At 38.8% G+C, this 26,644-nt stretch overlaps 1 protein-coding gene across 1 annotated transcript in view; it reads left to right on the forward strand.

The window, feature by feature from the left end:
• Positions 1–7,040: 7,040 nt before the first annotated feature.
• HFM1 (helicase for meiosis 1) overlaps positions 7,041–26,644 on the forward strand; it is a gene marked incomplete at both ends in the record, with an annotated part of 92,770 nt that continues 73,166 nt past the window's right edge. Inside the window, 8 exons of the mRNA XM_079777006.1 lie at positions 7,041–7,111; positions 13,522–13,634; positions 14,936–15,245; positions 17,517–17,782; positions 18,030–18,077; positions 24,811–24,881; positions 25,330–25,462; positions 26,349–26,500. Coding sequence (XP_079633132.1) covers positions 7,041–7,111; positions 13,522–13,634; positions 14,936–15,245; positions 17,517–17,782; positions 18,030–18,077; positions 24,811–24,881; positions 25,330–25,462; positions 26,349–26,500 — 1,164 coding nt within the window. The remainder of the gene's footprint in view (positions 7,112–13,521; positions 13,635–14,935; positions 15,246–17,516; positions 17,783–18,029; positions 18,078–24,810; positions 24,882–25,329; positions 25,463–26,348; positions 26,501–26,644) is intronic.

The raw sequence follows: 26,644 nt of genomic DNA on the forward strand, positions 1-26,644 counted from the left end.
TTTTTCTCTCTTCTTTCCTTTCCTTCCCTCAGACATTAATTCTACAATTTTCAGAATTGATCTTACCTTTATTTTTATTTTTTAATCTTATCTTTCCCCTAGTCTGACAGCAATTACACAACACATTTCTGGCTGTCACCCAGAGAGAAATGGTCCTGAAACTTAAACACTTCTTGTTTCCCACTTATCTGGGGTCATCAGCACTAATTTTTCCATATTTATTCTTCCTGATCAGAGTTTAAAAGAAGGAGATTAGAAAGCAGAAAAAAAAATTGGCTATGTTGAAGTTATGAGCCAGAATCCATGGCATCAGTTGTATTAGCAGAAGCCTATCTTGTTCCTGTGTCATGAATACCTATTATATGTCTTGCAAGCTCTTCCAGTCTTTCTGGGAACTATATATCCACACACACACACACACACACACACACACACACACACCCTTGATTTGAAATAAACACACTTTATTGGCCCATGGGGTGCCCCAAATGGATCATAGATCTAAACTTAAGAGCTAAAACTGCAAAACTCTTAGAATAAAACATTGAAGAAAATCTTCATGATATTGAATTTGGCAATGATTTCATGGTTGTGACACCAAAAGTACAGGTGACAAAAGAAAATTAGGTAAATTAGACTTAATGAAAATTAAGAATTAAGAACTCTTGTGCATCAAAGGATACTATCAAGAAAGCTAAAAGGCCCTGGTGTGGCTCAGTTGGTTGGAGCATCGTCCTGTATACAGAAAGGCTGTGTTACCATTGTAATTAGCTAGCTAATATTACTAATAGAAAAGGAACACAGTGGGGGGCAGACATTATAAGCATGGTCATCTGGGCAGCTTCACCAGGAAGTGCAACTTTACACTCCCCAGGGAACCATCAGTCCCTTCCCTGTAAACCACTAGGGGAAGGGGTCCAATAAAGGGGAAGATGGGCTCATGCACAGTGAAGTTGGGGTGATGTAAGAAGGTGCTTGTCTGTCAGTCTTACCTGGGAACAAAATCAGTGGCTAGAGGGGGTAGAGCCAGTGCAAGCATGGAAAACCCTGAAGGATTCATTGGATAAGCTTCCAGCTAAAATCCCCAGAGACCAAGAATTCTCCCCCTCCCCCGCTCTCTCTTGCTACTTGTGCTCCTGTTTCTCACTTGCTCCATGACCTGCACTCACCGCGTCATGTGGCCCTAGAAGCTGCATGGCCCAGGGTCATCCAGGCCCTACACCCAATGGACTGCAGCTAGGAACCTAACCTAAGCTAGCCAGATGCTGGACTGGATTGTGCTTCAACATGGAATGGAAACTCTGGGCAGTGGCTTTAATCCTACCTCTGCTGAAGACCAAAATGGGACTTTTTCCATGGTGGAACAGAAGGAGATGGGACCTTGAAGGGGAACTCCTTTTATGTTGTCTCATCAATAAAGCTTTCTGTGATACCTCATCCTCCTGCGGGGGGGGGGGGGGGGGGGGGGGGAGAAGGGGGCGACTCAGGAAATTCTTGTTCCCATGGCATCCCAAGAGCTCCACTTTCACCAGCAACAGGTGGGGACACGGAGGACACGTCACTGATAAGAGTTGCGGGCTCAATTCCCAGTCAGGGCACATACCTACATTATGGGTTTGATTCCCTGGTTGGGGCACATATGGAAGGCAACCACTTGATATTCTTTATCACATCAATGTTTTTCTCTCTCTCCTTTCCCACTATCTCCAAAATCAATAAGCATATCCTTGGGTGAGGATTAAAAAAAGAAAGAAAGAAAGAAAAAAGATAACATATTGAATGGGAGAAAATATTTTCAAATTATGTATCTGACAAGTGATTAATATTGAGAATATTAAAAAACCACAGTTCAGTAACAAAAAGATAAATAACACAAAATAATTGCAAAGGACTTGAACAGACATTTCTCCAGAGAAGATATTCAAATGGCCATTAAGAACATGAAAAGATGTTCAACATAATTAGTCACTCACTGTAAATTCCCTTCAGTCAAAATATGCTCAAATCAAAACCACAATGAGATACCACTTCACATCTACTAGGATGGCTATAATTTGTTTTTTTAAAAAGGAAGATAATAAGTGTTGACAAGGATGTAAAGAAATTGGAACCTTTCTGCTCCACTAGCGAGAATATAAAGTCATACAGTAGCTGTGGAAAACAGTTCAGTGGTTTTTTTCAGAAAATTAAGTCTTTACCATCTGACTCAGCAATTCTCTTAGGTATGTCAGCACAGGATTGAAATCAAGGACCCCAGCAGAGCAGATATTTGTGCACCAATGTTTATAACAGCATTAGTCACAATAGCCAAAGGACTAGAAACAACTCTAATGTCCATCCATAGGTGACTGGACAAACAAAATGTGGTATATACATATAATGGAATATTCAGCCTTAAAAAGGTATTCTCACACATGCTACAACATGGATGAACGTTGAAAACATTATACTAACTGAAATTAGCCAGACACTGAAGGACAAATTTATGATTCCACTTATGAGGTACCTAGGATCGGCAAATTTGTAGACAGGGAAAGTAGGATAGAGGCATTACAGAACTCAAGTGGTTTGCCCCCCCGGGTGTTCCATTCAAGAACTAGATGTGGCTGTCTACAGCAGCGATGGTCAACTGGTGTGCTCCAAGAATTTTTAAAACATGCAATACTTGACTGTTTCGTCAGAGGCACTGACTTCTTTTCCCTTAGATTGTCAAAAAAAAAAAAAATGACAACACAATAGCTGTCCAGTGTGAATGAGTCAAAATTATACTTTTCTTTTTGTCAGATTGGCAAAAAATGCGTGCTGCAGAATTTCAGTAACTAGTTTATGTGTGTCAGGAGATGAAAAGGGTTGAAAATCCTGATAGTTTTATTTACTTGCAGCAAGTAAAAAAGAAGGGGGGTCCACATTAAACAAAGCTCTATCTCCTGGAAGAGAGGCTTAGCCATTGCTTACTCGTATATACACTATTTGGTTAATTACATGTTTATTTCTTCTTTGCAGTTGGCCACAGTTACCCTGATGGGTTCAGGTTCTGGCCAAGCTCATCCCGTTACAGCTGCTCCACAAAATGCTGTGCTACATTGCAACATTTAGCAAAAATAGCATTTAATAAGAACCGCCCAGACCTTGAGACTCTTGTCCCAACAGAGGTTACCAGGGTTAAAAGCTTTATTTAATTTGTGCTGTAGCCTTATTTAACAGACTACCCTTATACTGCCAGCGCCACATTAAAGACTAATGATAAACTTTTGGAGTAAAAGAGAAGAGGTGAGAGGGGAGGGCTTGGGGAATCCCCAGGATCCTTTGTTTGGAACTGGGCTTAGCCAGGCTGGGGGTCCTGGTGGGCCGGGGAACAGGTGCTCCTCTCTGAACTCCCGCGGGAGTGAGACCTAGGAGCCCGGATGTCCCGGAGTGAGAAGGGCACTGCGGGAGGGGGGCACTGCGGGAGGGGGGCACTGAGGAAGGGGGGAACTGAGGAAGGTGGGAACTGGGGCCCGGATATCTGGTGGGCAGGTCAGAACTGGACAACCCGACCCGTGGGCAGCCTTCCTGGCAGGGCTGGCCCTTTGCAGCGGGCTCCTGGGCCGCAGCGGATGCGGAGGGGCGTTGTAGACGGCCGACTTCCGGCCCCTGGCCCGGCGCCCCGCAGCCACAGTCCAGTCAGCGGTCCACGAGGCCTGGGCTTCAGCTCGCTTTGGCGTGGACTGTGGCCGCGGCGCACCCACGGAGCTGGCTGGGCGGCGGTTTTGGTGGCTCCCGGAGCCCCTAGTGTTTACCTCCAGGTGTGTTGCCCCAGAGCGAGAGCTGGTGGGGCCTGCGTGTGTGGTGTAGCCATTTTGTTGGACCCAGTGGGAACCGAGGCCCGCGGCGGGAGTGGCGCGGCCCGCGCCACGCTGGCTCGAGTGTTGGACCGGGCCGGAAGGCTCCTGCCTCGCGGCCGCGAGTCTGCAAGGGGCCTGCTGGGATGGAAGGTGTTCCTCGGGAAATCCACGGGGGGGATTTCTGCTGCAGGCCCTGATTGGGTTCTTGTGGGTGCCCCAGGGGAGGTGCTGGGGACCAGGGGCCCCGACTGTGTGGATCTCTCCCTGCCCGAGACTTAGAGACGATCGTAATTCGTTCCCCTGTTTATTCTCTTACGTTGTCTAATTCCCAGCCATGAAATTCATTTGTGATGGTTGGTTTTTCCAGCGAATGTTGGTCTTGGCTTCTTCGGTGACTAACCGATTTCTGGCAAATCGATATTTTAAAAGAGGATTTTTGCACTCTTGAAATAAAGAGTATATTTCTGAGAGTAAAAACTGTAAAAGATAACTAATAGATCTGAACATTTTATTCAGTAAGGATTATAAACTGTAAGAAAGTTCTGAATTGTCACTAAGATAAGGTGCGGGTCATCTCACCAGACAACAAATTACATAGTCACAGAAAGAGTTTAAGTATATTAAGAGCGACTAGAGGCAAAGCAAACACAAAAACATAAAATAATTGTTACAATATAATTTTATACCACATGCTGGAATGAAAACTTTGTAAAAAATAATCCAAATGGAAACTGACTCAGAAAATCTGACTCTAAACCTAAAATTTTAATGAATTCAAAATCTAGGGTCTCCTACAATTACAAACTCTTAGAAATGTGCTAAGGTCCCTTGTAGGTCCTGTGTTTTCAAAAAATATTTATTTACATAATGCAAGTTTCAAATTCATGGTCTTTTAGAGCCTTCATCATTTGATTACATAAATACTGAACTAGAAAAAAAATTCACATTTTAAAACTGAACCTTAAAGGTTTGGGGGTAGAATTTTAAGTTTCAGAGCTGATGGAAATTATTTTTATTTACAATTATTTTTATAAACCCATCATTGCTAAGGCATTTATTCCACACTAAATTCTTATGGACCACTATGTGCCAGGCACTGTTCTGGGTTATTGAAATACATTGAGCAAAAAGTCCCTGCTCAATCTAGAGAAAGCAAAATAAACAAACATATAAGATCATTCCAGTTATCAATTAGTGCTATGAAGAAAAATAATGCACATCATGGGGATGGAGAATTTTAGGTCAGGGGTGTTTTCTTTAATAGGGATACATCAGAACTAAAATAATGCATAATGTTTTTATTCTGAACTCAAACAAGTTATATTCTCTTTTATGCCAGAACTAGAAATCAAATCAGAAGGGTTTTGTTTTGTTTTGTTTTTAATATTTGCTGTGCATTTAGGGGGGTTTTCAATTATTTTATGAAGTAACTTTTTCTGAAACAAATATTTTTAATTTGTAGTTTTATCATTGTTTTGCACTTTCTTTTAGAATAATAAATTCATACAGATATGGTAACCTTAAGATTTCTACTTAAATTCTGAGGTAGCAAAGCCATATAAAAGTGGTCTGGTGAGTTTTAATTTTGCAAATTTTTTTGTTATTTAACATTATATAGTTCTCCTAAGACTAGAAAGGGAACATTTTTTAGGTTACTTTTTGGATAAAAAAGAAATATGATTAGCATTTTTATTTATACTTTATCAGGTAATTATTTTCAAGTTCTGAAATTGTTTACTTAAATAAAGATGCTAAAGACTCTGTTAGCATATTTCTGACTCCCTTCTGCCTCCCACTTCGTTATCCTAGGCTTCTATTGTTCATCTAGTCAAAAATTGTTTTAGACACTTAAAGAACCATGCTAATTTGTTTTACTATTTCTTTTTGTTGGTGACTACATGATTAATACATTGAGAAAAATGAAGAAGGCAGTTAAGTTAAACAGATGGAAGGGTGAAAAACACAATAACTGAAACAGTGAAAAACCTCACAACATACAGTACACAAATGTAGCCTTCTGTGTAATGTGTTGTCAAAAGGTGCATGTGTCTACATACTCCCACATGTGTCTTATCCCACATCAGGGAGGACTGAAAATTGGAGGGACATTATTTGGTAATGTGGATTTCTCCATGAGATGGCACTCATATAGTGTTTTTGATTTTAGCTTCTATCCTAAGCAAAGATTTGCAGTGTACATATTAATTATCACAGAATAAATAGAATTGTGATTTATGTTTTATGATTAGTATATCTGATTCATGTTTTGTTATATAGAATTTTCTATCATGTTTAGAATTTAGAAAAGTGCGATGTAGTGTTCATGTGCAGGGGTAAGAATGGCAATGTGAAGGGAGCAACATATGTGTGTAGAAATGGTTCTACTATTTCCTATCAAATTTGAGGATTTTTGTGCCCTATATTTTTTTATTCTATTCCCAGGAGCCAATGCTGAATGTTTTTAGCCTTTAGATAACATCTCTGAATGTAAAAATTATATTTTAAAAAGGAATGTAAACATTTATATATGTTATGTAATATGAATGTAAACTTAAATCTATATGTTAAACTTGTAAATTTTTTTTATATTGGAAAAGTTCAAACATACATACCTAGGCAAAACAGAGCATTATAATGAACTCCACATACATATTACATAGCTTTAGCAATTATCAAATAATTGCCAATCTTGTTTCATCAATACCGCTCTACCTCTCCACCTATATTTTGAAGCAAGTCCCTGCATATGTATATAGTATTATTGTTAGAGACATACGCATTCACAATAAAATGCATTATCCTAACTGAAAATAATGGTATGAATAAAGTATTATAAAAGCCCTAAAGGCATGATTAATTCTGTCTTGGTTAAGAGGACAAATTTAGAGAAGCTGTTGAAGGATAAATGACCTTTGACCTACACTATGCCAGGTGGAGAATGAAAGAAAACACATTCTAAACATTGATGCAGTATGAAGAGAGCGGTACAAGTGTGAAATGCATGAAAGAGTGGAGAACAGAGAATAATGTATTTGAATATTGAGGTGCTTTGGAGGGAGTTGCAGGAGATGCAGCTAGGAAGGTAGTCTGTGGTTATTCTGAGAAATTTATGATTATAGTTAATGTAGCCAGAAATATTTTTCTACATTTTTGTAAGTAAAATATAAACTTCTTTTTCTATATTTTTTAGATTTGTGACAAAATCCAGTTTTTGACATGTCGAAATCAAATGACTCCTTGTTTTCTTTGGATAATTTGTTTTTTGAAAAACCAGATGAAGCTGAAAAGTAAGTCTGTCTTTAAGAATGATAGCACAGTATATTGCTTTAGGCTTTTTTGATGTTTAAGGAATTATAATTTTCTCTCTGGTGAATATGTACATAAAAATAAGGGATAAAAAGAGTAATGTCTTAGGTATATATTTGGTAAACATGGAATTCAGATATAAGGAAGTCGCTAAAGTTTAACATCTTACATATTATAATTTAAAAAATAGAGTAATGTCTTGCCAATTTGACTTTTATTTATTTGCATTTCTGTTTAAATTGTTTTTGGCTAAGGTAAAGATTGGAAGTAATGGTCAAAAAATAGCTCACTACAAGAAGTACTGATGATATCTTTTGGAAACAGAAAGGGCAGTGCACGAAAAACCAAGTGGCATAGGCAACTTCAGTGCAGGCAGGAAGTACAAGGGGAAATAAAGATATGGTAACAGGGGGAATAAGAATGGAGAATAGGTAGTCAGTTTATGGATTTTCACATATGTATTATTGCTCTTCAATTGTAACATTTCTATGCATTTGTTCTATTATACTTTTTAAATGAAACATTGAATAAATTGCATACTTCATTTATTCTTTTTTATAATATATTTTTATTGATTTCAGAGAGGAAGGGAGAAGGAGAGAGAGATAGAAACATCAATGATGAAAGAGAATCATTGATCACCTGCCTCCTATATACCCCACACTGGGGATCAAGCCCACAACTCAGGCAAATGCCCTGAACAGGAATTGAACCATGACCTCCTGGTTCATAGGTCGACGCTCAACCACTGAGCCATGCCAGCCGGCATTTCATTTATCCTTTCATTCATTCAAATATTAATTCAATTATTGACTGAATGCTGAAAAGGATATAAAAAGGTAAAAAAAGACTTTTACTTAAAAAAAACACCAAAATTTGCTTGAGGAAATTAAACACAAATATGGAAAGTTCATTAATAAATAATGTGACCATGTAATTCATCATTTAGATTGGGATGAAAGAGTTGCAAACAACTGGGGCAACAGGTGTTAATCAGGACTGGCTTAGATAAATTGGGACATATGTTTGACCTTCTAATAATACAAAGTCAAAAAAGAGTGCAAAACAAATGATAAGCTTGAGAGTGAAAGAGTTGCATCCAACTAACTGGGACAACCAGTATTAATCAGCACTGGCCTAGGCAAACTGGAATATGTTTGACCTTCTGACAATACAAAGTGAAAACAAAGAGTGCAAAGCAAATGATAAGCATTTATATATACGCAATGAAATTTCAGATTTGGAAGGACACTTGGGCTACACTGATCAGGTCACGCTTTGTAGAAGTGGTGGGAGACTTCAGGAGGCTTTGAAGGATTTGCTAATTCTGATACAGAGAGGAAGTGGGCATTTAAAGGCAGAGTATAACAGCAAGCGAAAAAGAATGGAGATGGGATGATTCACAGTATTTTTAGGGGCTAGTATCCTATATAATATCCTATATAATAAAAGGCTAATATGCAAATAGACTGAACAGTGGAATGACTGGTTGCTATGATGTGCACTTACCACGAGGGGGCAGACACTCAATGCAGGAGCTGCCCCCTGGTGGTCAGTGTGCTCCCACAGCGGGAGAGCTACTCAGCCAGAGCCGGGCTCATGGCTGGCAAGTGCAGCGGCGGTGGTGGGAACCTCTCCCGCCTTCGCAGCAGTGCTAAGGATGTCTGACTGACGGCTTAAGCCTGTGGAGAGCAAGCCTAAGCCGTCAGTCGGACATCCCCCTACAGCTCCCGGACTGCAAGAGGGCACAGGCTGGGCTGAGGGAGCCACCCCCCCCAGTACATGAATTTTGTGCACCAGGCTTCTAGTATAGAAGATTCATAAAAGGATTTAAAAAAAACCAATGGGATATAACATTAGAAAAGTAAGCTAAGGATAGATTGTGGTGGAGGTTAAATGCCAGAATAAGGATCTTGGACATGACTCTTTATGTGTTAAAAGTCATGTAAGTGCATCAACAAACATCTATATATATAAAAGCCTAAGCGACCGAATGACCGGTCGCTATGACATGCACTGACCACCAGGGGGCAGACGCTCAATGCAGGAGCTGCCCCCTGGTGGTCAGTGCACTCCCACAGTGGGAGTGCCACTCAGCTGACTGACCCATTCGGTGGCCCACCAGCCCAGCGGCAGCCACTCACTCCCTCAGTAGTCCTGCAGGTCCAATCTCTGGAGAATGGACCAGCGCCACCAGCATGATCCCGACAGCGCTGCCGGCCTCCTGGAAGTCAGCCTCGAGCACCATGGCTGCTTCCCCTTCCTAGATGCTTCGCAAGGAAGAAATGATATAAAAGCTGCTGCCAGGTGGCTCCCGACAACCAGTGTGAACGTCAGTGGGATGGATCCGGATTCCAGGCGGCAAGGGCGTCCCACTGCCTGCCTGCCCAGAGGGCTGATCGTGTCCCAGCTCCCCCCACAACACCCTCCTTGGGATGGGTGTGAAACCATGGCCTACGTGACCTCGGGGTTCAGAGACTTGGAGAAAGGGCTGATGTGCAAATTAACACACAAGACAAGAAATATAAATTTGGAAATTATGGGGGAAGCCAATTGTGCACTTGGTACTAGGGACCAAGTTCCACTGAATCTCTGTTCCCATCTGCTTTTATTTACTAGAATACACAATTGCCTTTCAGGAATGCAAACAGACATATCAAAGGTGATTGTTTAGTAAACAGTAAGATTCTCAGGTTGGGGGAGTTTGCTTTAGGCCATTGAGTCATCAGCAGTAGGTAATAAAATGCAGATATTCACCCTGTGAATATCAAAGAGCCCCATTCAGCCTTCTGACCAGACTTCTCACATTTATATTAATTACTGTTGATCTTGGTTCCCAGCAAGGGGCACCAGACGCAGGGCTCATGGCTGGCAAGCACCACTGTGGTGCTAGCCTCTCCTGATCAGGACTGACTGGGTGAGAGCCCACGGCAGGCGCAGCAGGCCAGGATGAGCAGTAGTTCCAGGCAGGAGCAGCAAGCGGTGTTGGACTGCCGGTTTCACCCCAATCTCTGCTGGCCACGCCGAGGGACCCCACCCGTGCACTAATTCATGCACTGGGCCTCTAGCTTATTGTATAATATGCCTAATTATACAAAGCACTGTGCTCAATACTATCAGTGTAAATGGAAGTAAAAACAAAACCCTTAGGTGTTTAAACTAGAGGGGATAGCAGATCTATCTAAATATATTTTTATTGATTTCAGAGAGGAAGGGAGAGGGAGAGAGAGATAGAAACATCAATGATGAGAGAGAATCACTGATTGGCTGCCTCCTGCACATCCCCTACTGGGGATCAAGCCCGCAACCCAGGCATGTGCCCTTGACTGGAATTGAACCTGGGATCCTTCAGTCCACAGGCCCCTACTATATCCACTGAGCTAAACCAGGTAGGGCTTGAGCTGGAATTTGAATGGATATAAGCTCTAGTACCTGGAACAGTGCCTGGCACACAGTTCTTAGTAAATAATTGTTGAATGGATTGATGAGTGAATAAAACAGTTGAACAATAGTAGAAATGGTGCTAGGGTCAGGTATAGGGGAAAGCTGAGTAAAGGAAATGTTTTTGAACAAAGATGAGGAGGGACAAAATGCATTACCTATCACTTTGGTCTGGACTATAAGATACATGTAGGAGAGTTAAAACTGTAAGGTGGTCTCTGAACACTTGGAAGTTTGGCATTATTCGGATACCACTAAAGGATTTTGAATGGAATAATATGATGAAAACAATTCTAAATTAATGTGATAGGAGTCAATAAAGTATATTAGAGAGAGAAAGCCTGGAGCCAGTGAGACCAGTTAAGACACCATTGTTCTCAACCAAACATAAGTTGATTAGATCCTTGATTAGGAGAATGACAGTAGGAAAGAAAATGATGAATTCAAGAAAATTTATAAGATGCAATAAGACCGGTTAGGTGTCTAGGTATACTGAGGAAAAGATTATACTATGGTTTAGATTCTGGGTGACTGGGGAAATTATGGCACCTCTGGAAAATAGGGAAATCATAAGGAACATTTGACTTTATGGGAAGGCTGAACAGTAGAGCTAAATGTGTGTTTTTTGTATCTTGTTAACATCTTTCTTGGATTTTCTGGAATAGCCTCTGTGCAGAAAAGAGTTAATATATTAGTTCTATGTATAGAACTAATCAGTTCTAAAGGCCAACTGCTTGCAAGGTTGGCCTTTAGCTGGACTCTGACAACTTAGATTTTAGGAAGTTTCTCACCATCTATATATATAAAAGCCTAAATGACCATTACGACCAAACGACTGGTCACTATGATATGCACTGACCACCAGGGGGCAGATGCTCAATGCAGGAGCTTCCCCCTGGTGGTCAGTGCACTCCCACAGCCAACCTCCCATGGCCGGTGGCCAGCCAACCTCCTGCAGTCTCTCCCCCAGGGCAGCCAACCTCCCTCAGCACCCCCCCCCCCACTGCCTGTCCTGGCCCGATGGACCCCAATCAGGGGTGGGGCCAGTCAGCCAACCTCCCGCGGTCCTTCCCCCTGGCTGGCTCTGCCAGGCTGGCTGGGCTGAAGGACCCTACCCATGCACGAATTCATGCACCGGGCCTCTAGTTAACATAAGAGTGGCTCACAGCGCATAAATTGTTTCTACAAGTAATATCGTTTATGCTGAACATCTGCTTTTGTTTCTGGGAATCTGGAATGTGCCATAGAAAGTATGCCCACATGATTAGTCCCTAATAAAAACCCTGGGCATTGAGTCTCTAATGAATTTCCCTCATTGGTATCATTTCGTGTGTGCTGTCACAACTCATAGCTGGGGTAATTAAGCACATCCTGTGTTACTCACTAGGAGAGCACCTTTGGAAACTTGTGCCTGGTTTCCCCAGAACTTCACCCCATAGTCATGAGTTCTTTGTATCTATGAGTCTGTTTCTATTTTGTTTGTGTGTTTATTTTGTTCTTTAGATTACACAAATAAGTGAAATCTTGCGGTATTTGCCTTTATTTGTCTGACTTATTTTGCTTAGCATAATACCCTGTAGGTCTATCCATGCTGTCACAAAAGGTAAAATTTCATTCTTTTTTATGGCCAAGTAGTAGTATGTTGTTTATCCACTTGTCTATTGGTGGCCACTTACATTGCTTACATATCTTGGCTATTTTAAATAATGCGCAATGGGGTGCAGATATTCCCTTAAATTAGTGTTTTGGGTTTCTTTGAATATATACCTAGAAGTAGAATTGCTGGGTCATAAGGCAGTTCCATTTTTAATTTTTTGAGGGCCCTCCACACTGTTTTCCTTAGTAGTTGGATCAATCTGCATTACCACAAACAGTGCAAACTAGGGTTCCCAGAACAAACTAGGGTTCTCTTTTCTCCACATCCTTGCCAACATTTGTTTGTTGATTTATTGATGCTAGCCATTCTGACAAGTGTGAGGTGGTATCTTGTTGTTTTGATTTGCAGCAAATGCTTTGGCCTTTTGTCAGACAGTCTATCGACAATGTCAGATAATGTGTTGTAGATTTTTTATTTGGAAAATATAGCCATAATACCTATGTGTTAGGTGCTGTAAGATGCAGAAAAGTAAAGACTGAGTCTCTCACTTCCAAGGGTTTGAAATCCTAAATGAAGAGATAAGAAACAAACAATAAAATCCTTGGGACTTGGCATAGGAAATACATGTGGTGCTATTCTCAACTTTATTGCCTGTCACCTAACACTTATCTTTTTGTTCTAAGGAAGGACAAGTCAACTTTGGAAAGAAAACATGAAAGCATTATCTGTTAATAGGATCACAGCTGAAAGATAAGGAGATTGTTAGTTATCAATGCTAACAGGATGGCAATAATCTGGTCAATTGCTATAGGTTTACAAAATGATTGTCACTTTCAACTGGCTTCTTGGATTTTCTGTGTTTTTTTGATGGTTCTGGACCAAGAATATTTGGATTAGGACATTAATTTGTAATAATGCTTTAGGAAGACTCTAGAATATCAGTAATTGTGTCATTTACACTGATGACCCATGATTAGTTATGAGGTGTGTCAAAAGTAACTTGTCACTTGTAATAGTTAAGGTACTAAAGTTTCAGAATGATTTACTACTTTTTAAACAATATTGGAACATATTTAAGATTCCTGTCACAAGAATTTGAATTGGAGAAAAGGAGATGGAGATATAGCCATAATTCAGGTAGCATATCTCACATAACAATGTCATTATTGTTATGACTTATAAGGAAATAAATATTGAGAACACTGCTATATAGGGATAAATCAAAGTTACCACAGACAGTCAATTTACAGGATGTATAAGAGTCTGTGATAGAGTAATGTTTAATTGATAAATACATAGTTTCTGATGTTATATCCTATTAACATGTATATTTACATTTTGTATTTTATACAGCTATCCAGGTAGTGGAAAATCATTGGATTGTTTCCTCCCACCTGCTCCATTGGTTTCGGAAATTCCAGATACTCAGGCATTGGAAGAAGAAATAGAAAGTCATAAACTGTTAGGTAAATTATCACATACTGCATCTGTTATAAAGCCAAACCCATGCAGCTCATGTCAGTGTAAAAACAATTTAGTAACACTTTAATTCCTTTTATTTTTAATGGAATAAAATGAAAGTTAGAGACTGCTCTTATTCAGATTAGTGTTCACCAAATCTGAAAATCTAAAACATTTTCCTTCTCTCTATATACATATACATATACATACATATACATATCACATGCACACAATATACTATCACATATACGCATTCTGTTGTTCTGTGAATTTTGTTTCCTCTTACCATCAAAACTATCACTGCTATTTAGTTTTTGCCTTGCCCTTTACTAAAAGTAGGATCCTCTGGTTTAAGGAAACAGATTTATTGAGTGAAAACAACAAGAGGCAGATGATCATATGTAGTTTGATACTATCATTTTGTAAAGCTAAAAAACAAGCACACTCAAACAGTATATGTGATCTAATGTAATATTGTTGGCAAAATTTTCATTTTTAAATTGGGTGGTAGGTTCATGCATTTATATTTTATTAATTAAGCTTCATAATTTATATATATTTATAAATGCAAACATATATGTACTATTGCATGTACCAAATAATATACAGATTATACAATATAAACATATATCATAGTGCATATATATGTGGACATATATATTTGTGTGTGTGTGTGTATATATATATATGTAGTAAAGTAAATTCAAACCCTACTGAAGCCTCCAAACTCCTCCCAAACCTCCCAAAGATGCTTGTAAAGTCTCTGTAAAGAAACCTACAATTTTGTAACCCTAATGAAGACATTCCTTTATCTTAATTTTAGAGGCAACATTACAAAGTTAAAAGCATTGTATCATGTATTGTAATACTAAATCATAGTCAGTAACATTTTATATGGTTGGTCATTGTATTTCTGTGTACAAATTGTTTATGTAAGTTTTAAATCTTTATAATTACTTGTATAATTATATCATTTGTAGTAGATAAAATACTTAAATATTACAAATATGGTTATTTCTATGGGTCAGGAATTAAACCTATTTTATAATACTCTATAGATTTTGTATAAATTTCAAATTTCTGAGGGCCCTTCGGTGATATGATATACCGTAAAGTGACAGTCACCTATATTTCAAAACCTCACATAATATTTCAGATTATCTTATTATTGTACTAATACTTTTCTTTTTGCTGTCATATTTACCTAGTAAACCCTTCTGAAATTTTTTATTTAATTTTTCATCATGCTTTTGAAATTTTATTTTCATGGAGAACATGTAGTAATTAATACATTCCATTTTTGTAGGTATGGAAAAGAGGCAAACAATGTTAACATCAAATTTAAAGATAACTAATGAAAACACAAATTATATTTCTCCAATGCAAAAATTCCAATTTGCCTTTTTCTCTAATAAGTCTGAAGAAGAAGATCTAAATTTAGGAGGGACAGGCAACAATGGCTTATTGCATGTTTCTGGCAAGCTGACATATGGTTCTCAGAAATTCAGAAATCACATTGGCACTGACATAGCACCTGAGAAAAATATTCCAGATGATACAAAATTAGTCAGTTTTTCAGAAGAAAAAGGAGAGAGCACATCAGCCTTCAGAAAAAGGTAATTAATTAAATGAAATAAATAACATTCAGTGATAAAGTTGAATAGTTATGTATATGTCCAAAAGTATGAAATATGGTAGAATTTGAATGAGAAAAACATCAACAACAAATAGAGTCTATTATGTACCAGACACTCCATTAACTTTGGGATTCTAGTGATAGGTTCTTGCCTTAGGAGAACTTACAACTTAATAGGGGAAAAGACTGATAGTAAATAACTAAATATAATAGTACAACAGTTATTTTTGCTGAAGTATATGGTTAGATTAGAGGTTCTCAAACTTTTTGTTGTTAGAACTCCTTTATACTAAAAATGATAGAGGATTTTCAAAGAACTTTCGTTTATGTGGGTTATTTTTAATATTTAAGTATTAATGTTTAACCATATTAGAAATTAAAACAAAAAATTTGAAAAATATTTATTTACTAATACATCTATACTAATAAAACAGAAAGATACAAATTGACCGTACCTTTGCAACACCCACCAGCCAATCAGGAGTGAGTATGCAAATTAACCCAACAAAGATGGTGGGTTAATTTGCATACACAGGTGCTGAGCAGCCGGGGGCAGGGCAGGACGCTTGCGTCATCGCCATGGTGACGATGCAGGCATTCCGCACCAACCCAGCAGCTCCAGGCCTCTGGGCAGCTAGGGAAGGCGGAATGGTAGCTCCGGGCGGGAGCAAGGAGCGAAGGCGGAAAGGTGGCTCCAGCTGGAGCGAAGGCAGTGCCGGCAGCCAGGGGAAGGAAGGCCCATTCTTGCACAAATCTTCGTGCATCGGGCCTCTAGTTTAAAAATAATAAATATACTTGTTAAATTAAATAATATATTTTTATTGAAAATAATTATTTTCTGAAATAAAAAATAATTCGGTGAAGAAGAGTGATATTGTTTTATGATTTTGCAAATGTTTTAAATTTCTAACTCATAAAAGATACTTGGGTCCTCATATATGCTTTTGCATTCAGTTTGTTGTAATATCACATGACTTGGAACCTCTGGAAAACTCCATGTTAACTAGCGAGAATAAGAGAGAAAAGGGCAAATAATGCCTTAGTAGTATTATGAAAATAGTTTTGATTTTATGAACTCCTTAAAATAGTCTCCACCATCCTTTGAGAACTGCTGTTAGAGCATATAGCATGGGGACCTAATCTACTCTGGACGGTCAGGGAAGGCTTTCCTGAAGAAATGGTATTTAAGTTTAACTTTAAGGAGGAGTAGAATAAAACTAAGTGCAAATAAAGGATGTCAGAAGTGGGGCTAAAAGTTTCAAACCGGTAATCAAGGTTTTGTCTTTCTGGCATCATCCCCATCCTAGAAGGGGCCCTAGAAGAGTCACTTCATTAGCATAAACTAAAATATGATGGAAAGGGGCTTCTTATAAATAATGAAAGATGCTTCTATCGCTTCTATCACACAGGAAATTCCAAGGGTTCCTCTGTGCCAGGAGCTGGAAAAAAAAGACCAAATTTATATTTCCTATTATACCACATAAAGGTTTATTTCTAAACTCTCAATTCTATACCATTGATCAATATTTCTGTACTTATGCCTGGCATAAGGATATATCCCATACTGGCATATCCCAAATGTCTAAATTGCTGTAGCTTTGTAGTAAGGGCTTAAATAAGTAAGTGGTGAGTCCTCCAACTTTGTTCCTTTTTTCAAGATTGTTTTTGGCTATTCTTGGTTCTTTGCATTTTCATATGAATTTTAGAGTAAATTTCTGCAAAGAAGCCAGTTGGGATTTTGATAGGTATTGTATTGAATCTGAAGATCAACTTGAGGAGTATTGCTATCTTAATAACAGTAAGTCTTCCATCTATGAACACGGGATATCTTTCCATTTATTTAAGTTTTTAAATTTTTTTTCAATGATGTTTTATGGACAAGTCTTATACTTATTTTGTTAAATTTATTCCCAAGTATTTATTGTTTTTTATGCTTTTATAAATTTGGATTCCATAGTACTTTACTAGGCACACAGCTAGTCCTGATTTGAAGTAGGAAACTATAGAAAGGTGTGAATACCAGGAGACAAGGATCATTGGGGCTATCTCAGAGACTGGCTACCACAAATAGATTTATCTGAGTTTTAGGAAAGTGAAAATACATAATTCAGAGGTAAACTTAACAAATTATGTTTTAGGAGAATGATTAATTTTTGTGTTTGAATAAACCACAATTTACAGGTATTTTAAAAGGGACCAATTTTATGGTAGTTTTTCACATGCACACGTTTTTTTCTTTTTTTTTTTCCAGATTATTTAAAATATCTGACAATATACATGGGAGTGCTTGTTCTAGTGACAGTGCAAACTTGGATTCTCATGTTGGCTCAGGGAAAATGGCCCAAACAGAAATGAACAAAGGGAAATCCTGGAAATGTAGCAATAGTAAGCAGAAACCTCAATATTCAGATGTTAACCTGTTTACAGCAAGTGATGCTTTTTCTGCTTCTGAAATCAGAGAAGGCATATTCAAAGCACCATCTTTTTCAGTTGCACCCCAACCTCATGAAGCTCAAGGTAATTCCTTGCTTTTTCACTTGGTTTATAAAAGTACAAACTAGTCTGCATTTCTTAGCATAGGATAGAATACAAAAATACAGTAAATTTGAATAGGTAACACTCTATGTGCAATTGCTGCATTTTCTAATTATATTGCATTATATTCTGAACTGTGGGGAGCAGGCCTAAGCTGACAGTCAGACACCCTTAGCACTGCTGAAAGGATAAAAAATATCTATATACACATGTAGGATTTTCTTTTTAGGGGTAACAGAAAATGATTTAGATTCCTTGAAGGCTGTCACAGAAATTCGTATCCTTTAACTTATTGTAGTATAGTAGCTTTTATTTGAAATCATAATTTTTAAACACTTTGTTTCATTGTGTCTCTGTTTATTTTGGTTGATAAAGAAAAAGAGGGAAAAGTGAATATTTTGGGTCATGTAAGAGACCCCGTGTGCGTGATAGTGCTATTTAAAGTGTGGTCTGCAGTCTGGTGCCAGTTTGTAAACTGCTTGTTACCAGTCTGGGACAAGATAAGTACAGAAATGAGTTTGTATTATTGGATAAACTCTGAGCATATTTACTTACAAATTGATACAATTTCTTATACTTTGGGAAGGAAAACATATTGGGATCAACATGGGAAGGAGAAAAATGAATGAGAATGGGGCATACAGTGGATTGGGGACATTTTAAAAAATCTAGTATTTTTTGAAAGAACCTAATTAGTGGTTTATACTTATAATCTGATTTACATATTTAGAGTGCATATGTATGTTCTGGAGATAACATCTTTTTTTGCTTCTTTGATACCCTGTGTTATGTCTATAAGAGTGTACTTATTCTATTTCATTATAATTTATTAGCTGTTTTTATGACTATTTCCCTATGATCTATGGACTCTATGAAGGCAAGGACCTTATTTATCTTCCTATCTCCAAATGTATACATACTTTGAATAAATGTATACATACATTGAATAAATATAAAGGCAGTGTTTATTAAAATACATTTTATTTTCAAAATTGAGTTATCAGCTGTTAAAGTATGTATGAATTTTTTGGGGGGACACCCTATACATTGAAAGGCCGATTAAGTAACAAAGATGTTCTTGCAAAAGTGTATCCATGAGCAAGGATGGGTGAGGGTAAAAGTGTAGAATGTGTTTGGAAAGAACAAGCATTCCAGTTTGGCTGAAATGAAAGTTATGATTAAGTCAGTAGTAGGAAGTAATGTTGGATAAGTATCTTAGGATCAGAACATTTACTGCCATGAATACCAAGGTCAAAAGTTGTTGTTTTTTATTTTTAATAAATTTATTAAGCAATGAGGAGAAACCATGCAGAATTTTTGAGCAGGTTAAGTTATATCATCAAAATGGTGCTTTAGGAGTACAGAATTAGTGACTCAAAAGCTGGGGAAAGGCACTTAAAATCCACAAAAAGTTATGATCTAATTGTCAAAACAGAAAGTAAATTTCAGATATTGGGCGGTTGAGCTAGAGAAATCTAGGGGAGAGTGATTCTAATCCTGGGTACTCTGAACATTGAGATAATTCTGAACTATGGTTAGAAAATACTTGCCTGGCCCTAGCCAGTTTGGCTCAGTGAATAGAACATAGGCCCATGGACTGAAGGTTCTCAGTTTGATTCCAGTCAAGAGCATACCTTGGTTATAGGCTTCATCTCTACTCTGTCAGGGCGCATACAGGAGGCAACCAATCCATATGTCTCTCACAGTGATGTTTCTCTCTCTGTGTCTCTCCCTGTCCCTTCCACTCTCTAAAAATGAATGGAAAAAATATCCTCTGGTGAGGATTAACCAAAATAAAAAAAAGAAAATACTTGCCTGATCCCTTGTGAAAAGTTGCATCCAATGCAGATAACTGAACTGTGTTAGAATGGGGGAGGGAACAATAAGAGGATTACATATGATGATGTAATAACTTTAAACATAGCCAGCTTTTAGTGCTTCTGTTCAGTGTGTGGTCTCATTCCTGCTGTGCTTCCTTTTCTAAGGTGATCTAAATAGGGTGGGAACATAGGAGATAGGTTAGCAGTAAACACTTGAAGTTAGTTTTATTATCTGTATGATGGGAAATTCTTCCTATCCCTTACTGGAACTTGCCATAATATGACAATAACTTTTGGAGAATTTTAGAGATTTTTTTTGGGGGGGAGAACTAATTTAATATTAATAGTCAGTGTTAAAATTTTGACATTTAATTGTTTTGTTGCCCTTATTTTTTCTATTAAATATAGTATTCTTTTCCTTCCTCTTTTTTTTCATGTTATATTAGTATAGCTGAAGTGATTCTATTGTTTAGGTCTCTTTGTTGATTAAGACTACTAGCTACTATTGTGTCCATTGTATTGTTCAAAAAGTTCATTTGCTGTCAAGCTCACTGAGTTGCTACACTTTATTGTTTCCAAACATATCTCTATATATAAAAGCCTAAGAGATCATATGACCTAATGACTGGAACGACCAGAATGACTGCTTGACCAGTCACTCTAACGCTCACTGACCACCAGGGGGCAGACGCTCAATGAAGGAGCTGCCCCCTGGTGGTCAGTGTGCTCCCAGAGCCAACCTCCTGTGGTCCCTCCCCCCAGCTGGCCGTCCCCCCCTCCCATAGGCCTCAATCGCTCTCCAGACTGAGGGACCCCACCCATGCACGAATTTGTGCACCAGGCCTATAGTATTTAAATTACAGTTGAGTCCAGCTGGTGTGGCTCAATAGTTGAGCATGGACCCATGAACCAGGAGGTCACGGTTCAATTCCCAGTCAGGGCACACACCCAGGTTGTGGGCTCGATCCCCAGTTTGGGGGGAGGGGGGAGGAGAGAGGGCATGCAGGAGGCAGCCAATTGATTCTCATCATTGATGTTTCTATCTCTCACTCTCCCTTCTCTCTGAAATCATAACAAAAACATATTTAAAAAAAGTTGAATACTGAATACTATTGATAATTTTAGAGTTTGGGGATACAACTTATGATCTGCTTCTTTTCCAATATTTTACTGTATTTGAATCCTCAGGACAATAGAAGTTTGGTCAGATTGATGTTGCCACAGTAATCTTGTCATTTTCAGTTCTGCAGACTTTTTCCTACATGTAATAACATAATGGCAGTGACACTGCTGAGAGTTTGTTGAATAAAAGGAAAAATTTTATATCAAGTGTTGATAGATAGTGATGATAAACAATGTTAGTAGCTGAGTTTTCCCATGAGTAGAAAACTGATTCTATATCTACTTGGAATTAGAGATTCATTTTTGTGAATGTGGAACTACCTAATGAGAGAAAAACCAGCATGATGGCCCACATGTGGGCTTGTTACAAATAAATATTTTATAGGAAGAGACGTCTTTTGAGGAAAAATGAGATTCCTGCAAAAGCTGCTGGATTAACAAATTCAAAATTACATTTTGTTTTGGCACAAATATTCTGACACTCTGCAAAACTGAAAGTAAAATGAAAATTTGTAAACTATTTGCTTGACCTAATAAATGCAAATTGATATTAATTGGCTGCTTACTATGTGCCAGGCACTGTTCAGGTATTTGGGATATGTCAGTTAAGAAAACAGACAATGAATCATTGTCCTTGAGGACTTAACTTTCTTTGGAAAGAGGATAGATTTGAACAATTATAAATGTATAAATAAGTCATATAGTATTTTAGAAGGTGATGAGTAAAAGGGAGAAAGGAAAAAGTGGAGCAGAGTAAAGATGATTAACTTGGGAATGCTGGGATCAGGGATTCAGGATTATAATTATACTAGAAGCCCGGGGCATGGATTCGTGCACCGGTGGAGTCCCTCAGCCTGGCCTGTGGGGATCGGCTCAAACTAGCAGTCCTACATCCCCCAAAGGATGTAGTAGTGCCCAAAGTGGGAGGAGCCTGAGCCTGGGCCAGGTGCGCCACACCCGCTCATCCCAGCCCCCCTGCTCCTGCCTCTGCCACTGCTTGGTAGGCTCGCTGCCACTCCACTGTGGTCTTCATGCGCCCATCCTAGGGCGGTACCAGTGCACCCATGACCAAGAAGTAGCCATGGACTTGTGCCCAGTCAGTCCCAATGGCATTCCCCATCCTGGTCCCAGTCTGGATGGGGGAGGGGCGCACAGGGGGAGTGTCCGAGGGAGAGGATCATGCTGCCACAGCTGCACTCGCCAGCCATGAGCCTGGTGTCTAGTGCCCATTGGTCAGCTGAGCAGTGCTCCCGCTATGGGAGCGCACTGACCACCAGGGGGTAGCTCCTGTGTTGAGCATCTGCCTCCTGGTGGTCAGTGCATGTCATAACGACTGGTCATTCTGCTGTTGACCAGTCACTTAGGCTTTTATATATATAGACTAGAAATTCGGTGTATGAAATTCGTGCACTCAGGGGGTCCCTCAGCCAGGCCTGTGCCCTCTCGCAGTCTGGGAGCCCTAGGGGGAGCGGGCCTCAGCCAGCAGTCAGACATCCTTAGCACTGCCAGCCATGAGGGACTCCTGCCACTGCCACTGCGCTCACCAGCCGTGAGCCCGGCTTCTGCCTGAGCAGCAACCCCCCCCCCCCCGTGGGATTGGGCCGAAACCGGCTCTCTGATATCCCCCGAGGGGGCCCGGGTTGCGAGAGGGTGCAGACCAGGCCGAGGGACCCCACCGGTGCACAATTGGGGCTGGGGAGGGAATCTGAAGAACTTAGCATGAATCTAATTAGTTCTGAATATGGTAAGTTCATTGAAGGAATGAAGACATGAATGTAAAGAATATGATATCATTTAAAAATTATTGCCTTTATGCTGTAACAAAACAATATATGTCAATGATATTATATAAAAATAATTGATTTAAGTAACATGAGTCATTTTAAAGGGAAATTTTAGGTATTTAGATATGTAAAAGATAGCATGGGCTAGGATAACAAAATTAAATTTTTATCTGTTCATTTATACATATTTTATTTTCCAAGATAGGTAAATATCAATTATTGTGGGAACATTGTTTTTATTTTTATGCTCATGCATAAATTTTCACTTTTAAACTTTTTTTCTTTGCATTTTTCATTCCTGGGCTTATTAGACCTTTTAGTTCAAAAGGCATAAAAGTATAAGAGATATAAGAACAAATAAGTGATATCATGTATGGATTTATGTTACTTAAACTAGGGCCCTGTGCACGAAATTCATACACTCAGGGAAGTGGGGTCACTCAGCCGGGCCTGTGCCCTCTCGCAGTCCGGGAGCTCTCAGGGGAGAGCGGGCCTAAGCCATCAGTCAGACATCCTTAGCGCTGCTGTGGAGGTTGGAGAGGCTCCCGCCACCACTGCTGCGCTCACCAGCCGTGAGCCCGGTTTCTGGCTGAGCGGCGCTCTCCCTGTGGGAGCACACTGACCACCAGGGGGCAGCTCCTGCATTGAGCGTCTGCCCCCTGGTGGTCAGTGCACGTCATAGTGACTGGTCCTTCTGCTGTTGGGCCGAAACTGGCCCTCTGACATCCCCAAAGGGGTTCCAGATTGCAAGAGGGAGCAGGCCAGGCCGAGGGACCCCACCGGTGTATAATCGGGGTTGGGGAGGGACGCGGGAGGTTCAGCCGGGAAGGGACCATGGGAGGGCTCCAGGGTGTGTCTGCCTGTCTCGCTCAGTCCCGATATGCCGGACCCCAGCAGCAAGCTAACCTACCGGTTGGAGCATCTGCCCCCTGGTGTTCAGTGCAAGTCATAGCAACTGATCGACCAGTCGACTGCCCCCTGGTGGTCAGTGCATGTCATAGTGACTGGTTGACTGGTCAACTGTCTGCCCCCTGGTGGTCAGTGCACATCATAGCAAGTGGTTGAGAGGCCTTATCATATCATTAGCATATTACACTTTGATTGGTTGAACTGCTGACTGGTCAACCAGACACTTAGCATATTAGGCTTTTATTATATAGGAGGATAGACAGAGTAATTAGGGTAGGTCTTTTTGAGAAGGTGAGATGTAAGCAATAGAAGGAAGTGAAAGAGCCAAGGAAATATGAAAGGAAGAACAGTCTGGACAATAGTCTGGGTGATGCTTTTGAAGACCAGAAAAGAATTCAATATACATAGAGGAGATTAATCAGGCAGGACATAAGGTCAGAAACACAAAGGTGGAGGTGAGGAGGCAAGATTATGTAGGGCTTTTTAGCCATACACTTTGAGAGAAAGGGGGGAATTTGAGCAGAGAAGTAATATGCTTTTATTTAACTTTTAACAGGGACACATCACAATCCAGCAGTTTTTGTATGTCTTCATAAAAATACAATTGCTTAAATAACTATGTATTTGTGTTATGATTAGAAGCTAGAATCTCAGGCAGCAGCTGAGAAAGTATGCAGTTATATTCCTTCCAGGGAGAAACTGAAGATGAGCCTGTCCCTTCTGTATTGAGCTTGGATGTGTACCTCCATGTGTGTGAGTGTGTGGGGAGGGGACAGTGTTCCTGTGCCCATTTAAAAAGTACTTCTTTGCTATGGTCCTGTGGAACTGGTGAATGCAAGCTCTATTGGCTCACAGCGATGGGTGTTTTGGGGGACTGTCCTTTAGGTGGGAGTCTTAAAAGTTGGTCACTAGATGTATGTTTTCAACCCCTTGCTCTTCAGGGAAAAGGTGGGAGTTGAGGGTTCTTTCCCACTTGTATGGTGCTGTGCTAGGGGTAGGATTGGTGAGAGTTGTCTCGGCCTTTCCTGTCTATTTTAATTCATGTTTTCTCATTCTTCCAATGCATAGGAATCACTTAACTTGAAATTTCAGGATCTCTCTCAGAGGGAAATGTTCTGTGTGTAGGTGCAATCATACTTATTGCTTGTAGGTGTGTATTTGGTGGGTCTCTGGGAGGAGAAAGTTTAGGAGCATACTATGTTGCCATCTTGGTCCCTTCCTCTATATATGTTAATTCCTTTCTTATGATATCAAAATAGCAAGTATTAATGGCGCATCACTAAATATTGTCAGTCAATATTAATTCAACTTAATTTTTAAATTAAAAGTAACCAATTTTTAAAATTCCCAAATATTTCCTTAATGTTATTCTAAGCGGCAAAATTTAGAAGTATTTTCAAAGAATTCCCATATTTCAACTATATACAGTCCAAAGCCTTTGATGATGTAAGTATTTTATTATAATTATTTACTTATCTGCTTATTCTTACTAGATTGTTTGCCCTCTAAGGGCAGGGACTAGATCACATTCATCTTTATGATCCCAGTGCCATACTCAGTGACATTATAGGAGCTCAAAAAATGTTTGTTAAATGAATGCATGTGATTTTTATAGGGGGGTTGGTTTGTATTTATTAGATTTATGAAACTTTCTCTGGAAGCTAAAGAAATTATTTCCTTCTAGGTCTGGCATATTACTCTGACAAATAAAACAAGATGGTAAATTTTAATAGTTATTTTATGAGGGTGGTAATAATTTTAATAAATTTAAAGATGAAAATGTTTGAGCTATTTATTATTCCTTTGAGTCTTCCTATGGCATAGTTTCTAATAAATTGAGAATGGGAGTGAAAAATTCTATATATCCCATGATTGATCAAATTTTATATTTTAGCTTCTTTACACAGATAGGAATTTTGTGATTTGTGCTCCAACTGGTTCTGGGAAAACGGTAGTGTTTGAACTTGCGATAACAAGATTGTTAATGGAAGTACCATTGCCATGGTCAAACATTAAAATTGTTTACAGTAAGTATTTATAATTTTAAGAGTAATAATTATAATAATGAAAAACCAGTGAGGATAAAGTAAGAAATAAATTCAAATTCAACCCATAGGCCTTAGTATTTGGTTTTCCATTCTTTTTCATAAAAACATACCACATTTTCTGTCATCTGTTACATTAAATTCAAAATACATTTTCTCAGTTACACATACAAATATTTGAATTAAGAATTTGGCCTTTACAAATTTATTTTTTAAATATATGTTTTATTATTTCAGAGGGGAAGTGAGAGGGAGAGAGAGATAGAAACATCAATGATGAGAGAGAATCATTGGTCGACTGCCTCTTGCACACCCCCTACTAAGGATCTAGCCTGCAACCTGGGCATCTGCCCAGGCTAGGAATTGAAGTGTGACCTCTTGGTTCATAGGTCAATGACGCTCAACCACTGAATCACCACAGCTGGGCTACATGTTTATTTTTAAAAAGGCAGGCAAGATGAACAAATAAAATTAAACATTTTGTAATTCTAGAAATTTCCACATGAACTCTTCTTTCTTAAGTATATATATATAGATTGTAAATTTTTCATCAAAGTAATTTATGCACATGGTTAAAAAAAATCAAATTATTACCAAAGGGATTTATAATGAAAAACAATAATCTCTTGTCCTACCTCTCTTTACTCTTAGTTACAATTTCTTAAGCAGTCACTTCTTTTTCTATTTTTAGTTTTATTTGATTATGTTTATAACGCTAAATGATATGCTTCTATTGTTAACTTTTAATTTATAAGTATTAGGTAGCACCTAGATATGTTATTTTTATCATAACTTTATTAACCAACAATTTTTGTGAAAATTTTAAAATTTTACTGACATTCAAAATAAATATATTATATTGTTATAGTGGCACCAATAAAAGCCCTGTGTAGTCAGCGTTTTGATGACTGGAAAGAAAAGTTTGGACCAATAGGATTGAATTGTAAAGAACTCACTGGTGATACACTAATGGATGACCTATTTGAGATTCAGCATGCCCATATTATTATGACAACTCCAGTAGGTGTTATTTATACTTTATTGTTTCCTTGGTTTATTAGAAAATATCTATTTATATTCATTAAGAAAAAAGTTAAAAGAAAAATACAAAGTAGAAGAATGAACATATTTGCATTATAAAAACAAACAAAAGGTAATAGTATT

Source organism: Cnephaeus nilssonii, assembly GCF_951640355.1.
Source record: "Cnephaeus nilssonii genome assembly, chromosome: 7".
Classification (NCBI taxonomy): domain Eukaryota; kingdom Metazoa; phylum Chordata; class Mammalia; order Chiroptera; family Vespertilionidae; genus Cnephaeus; species Cnephaeus nilssonii.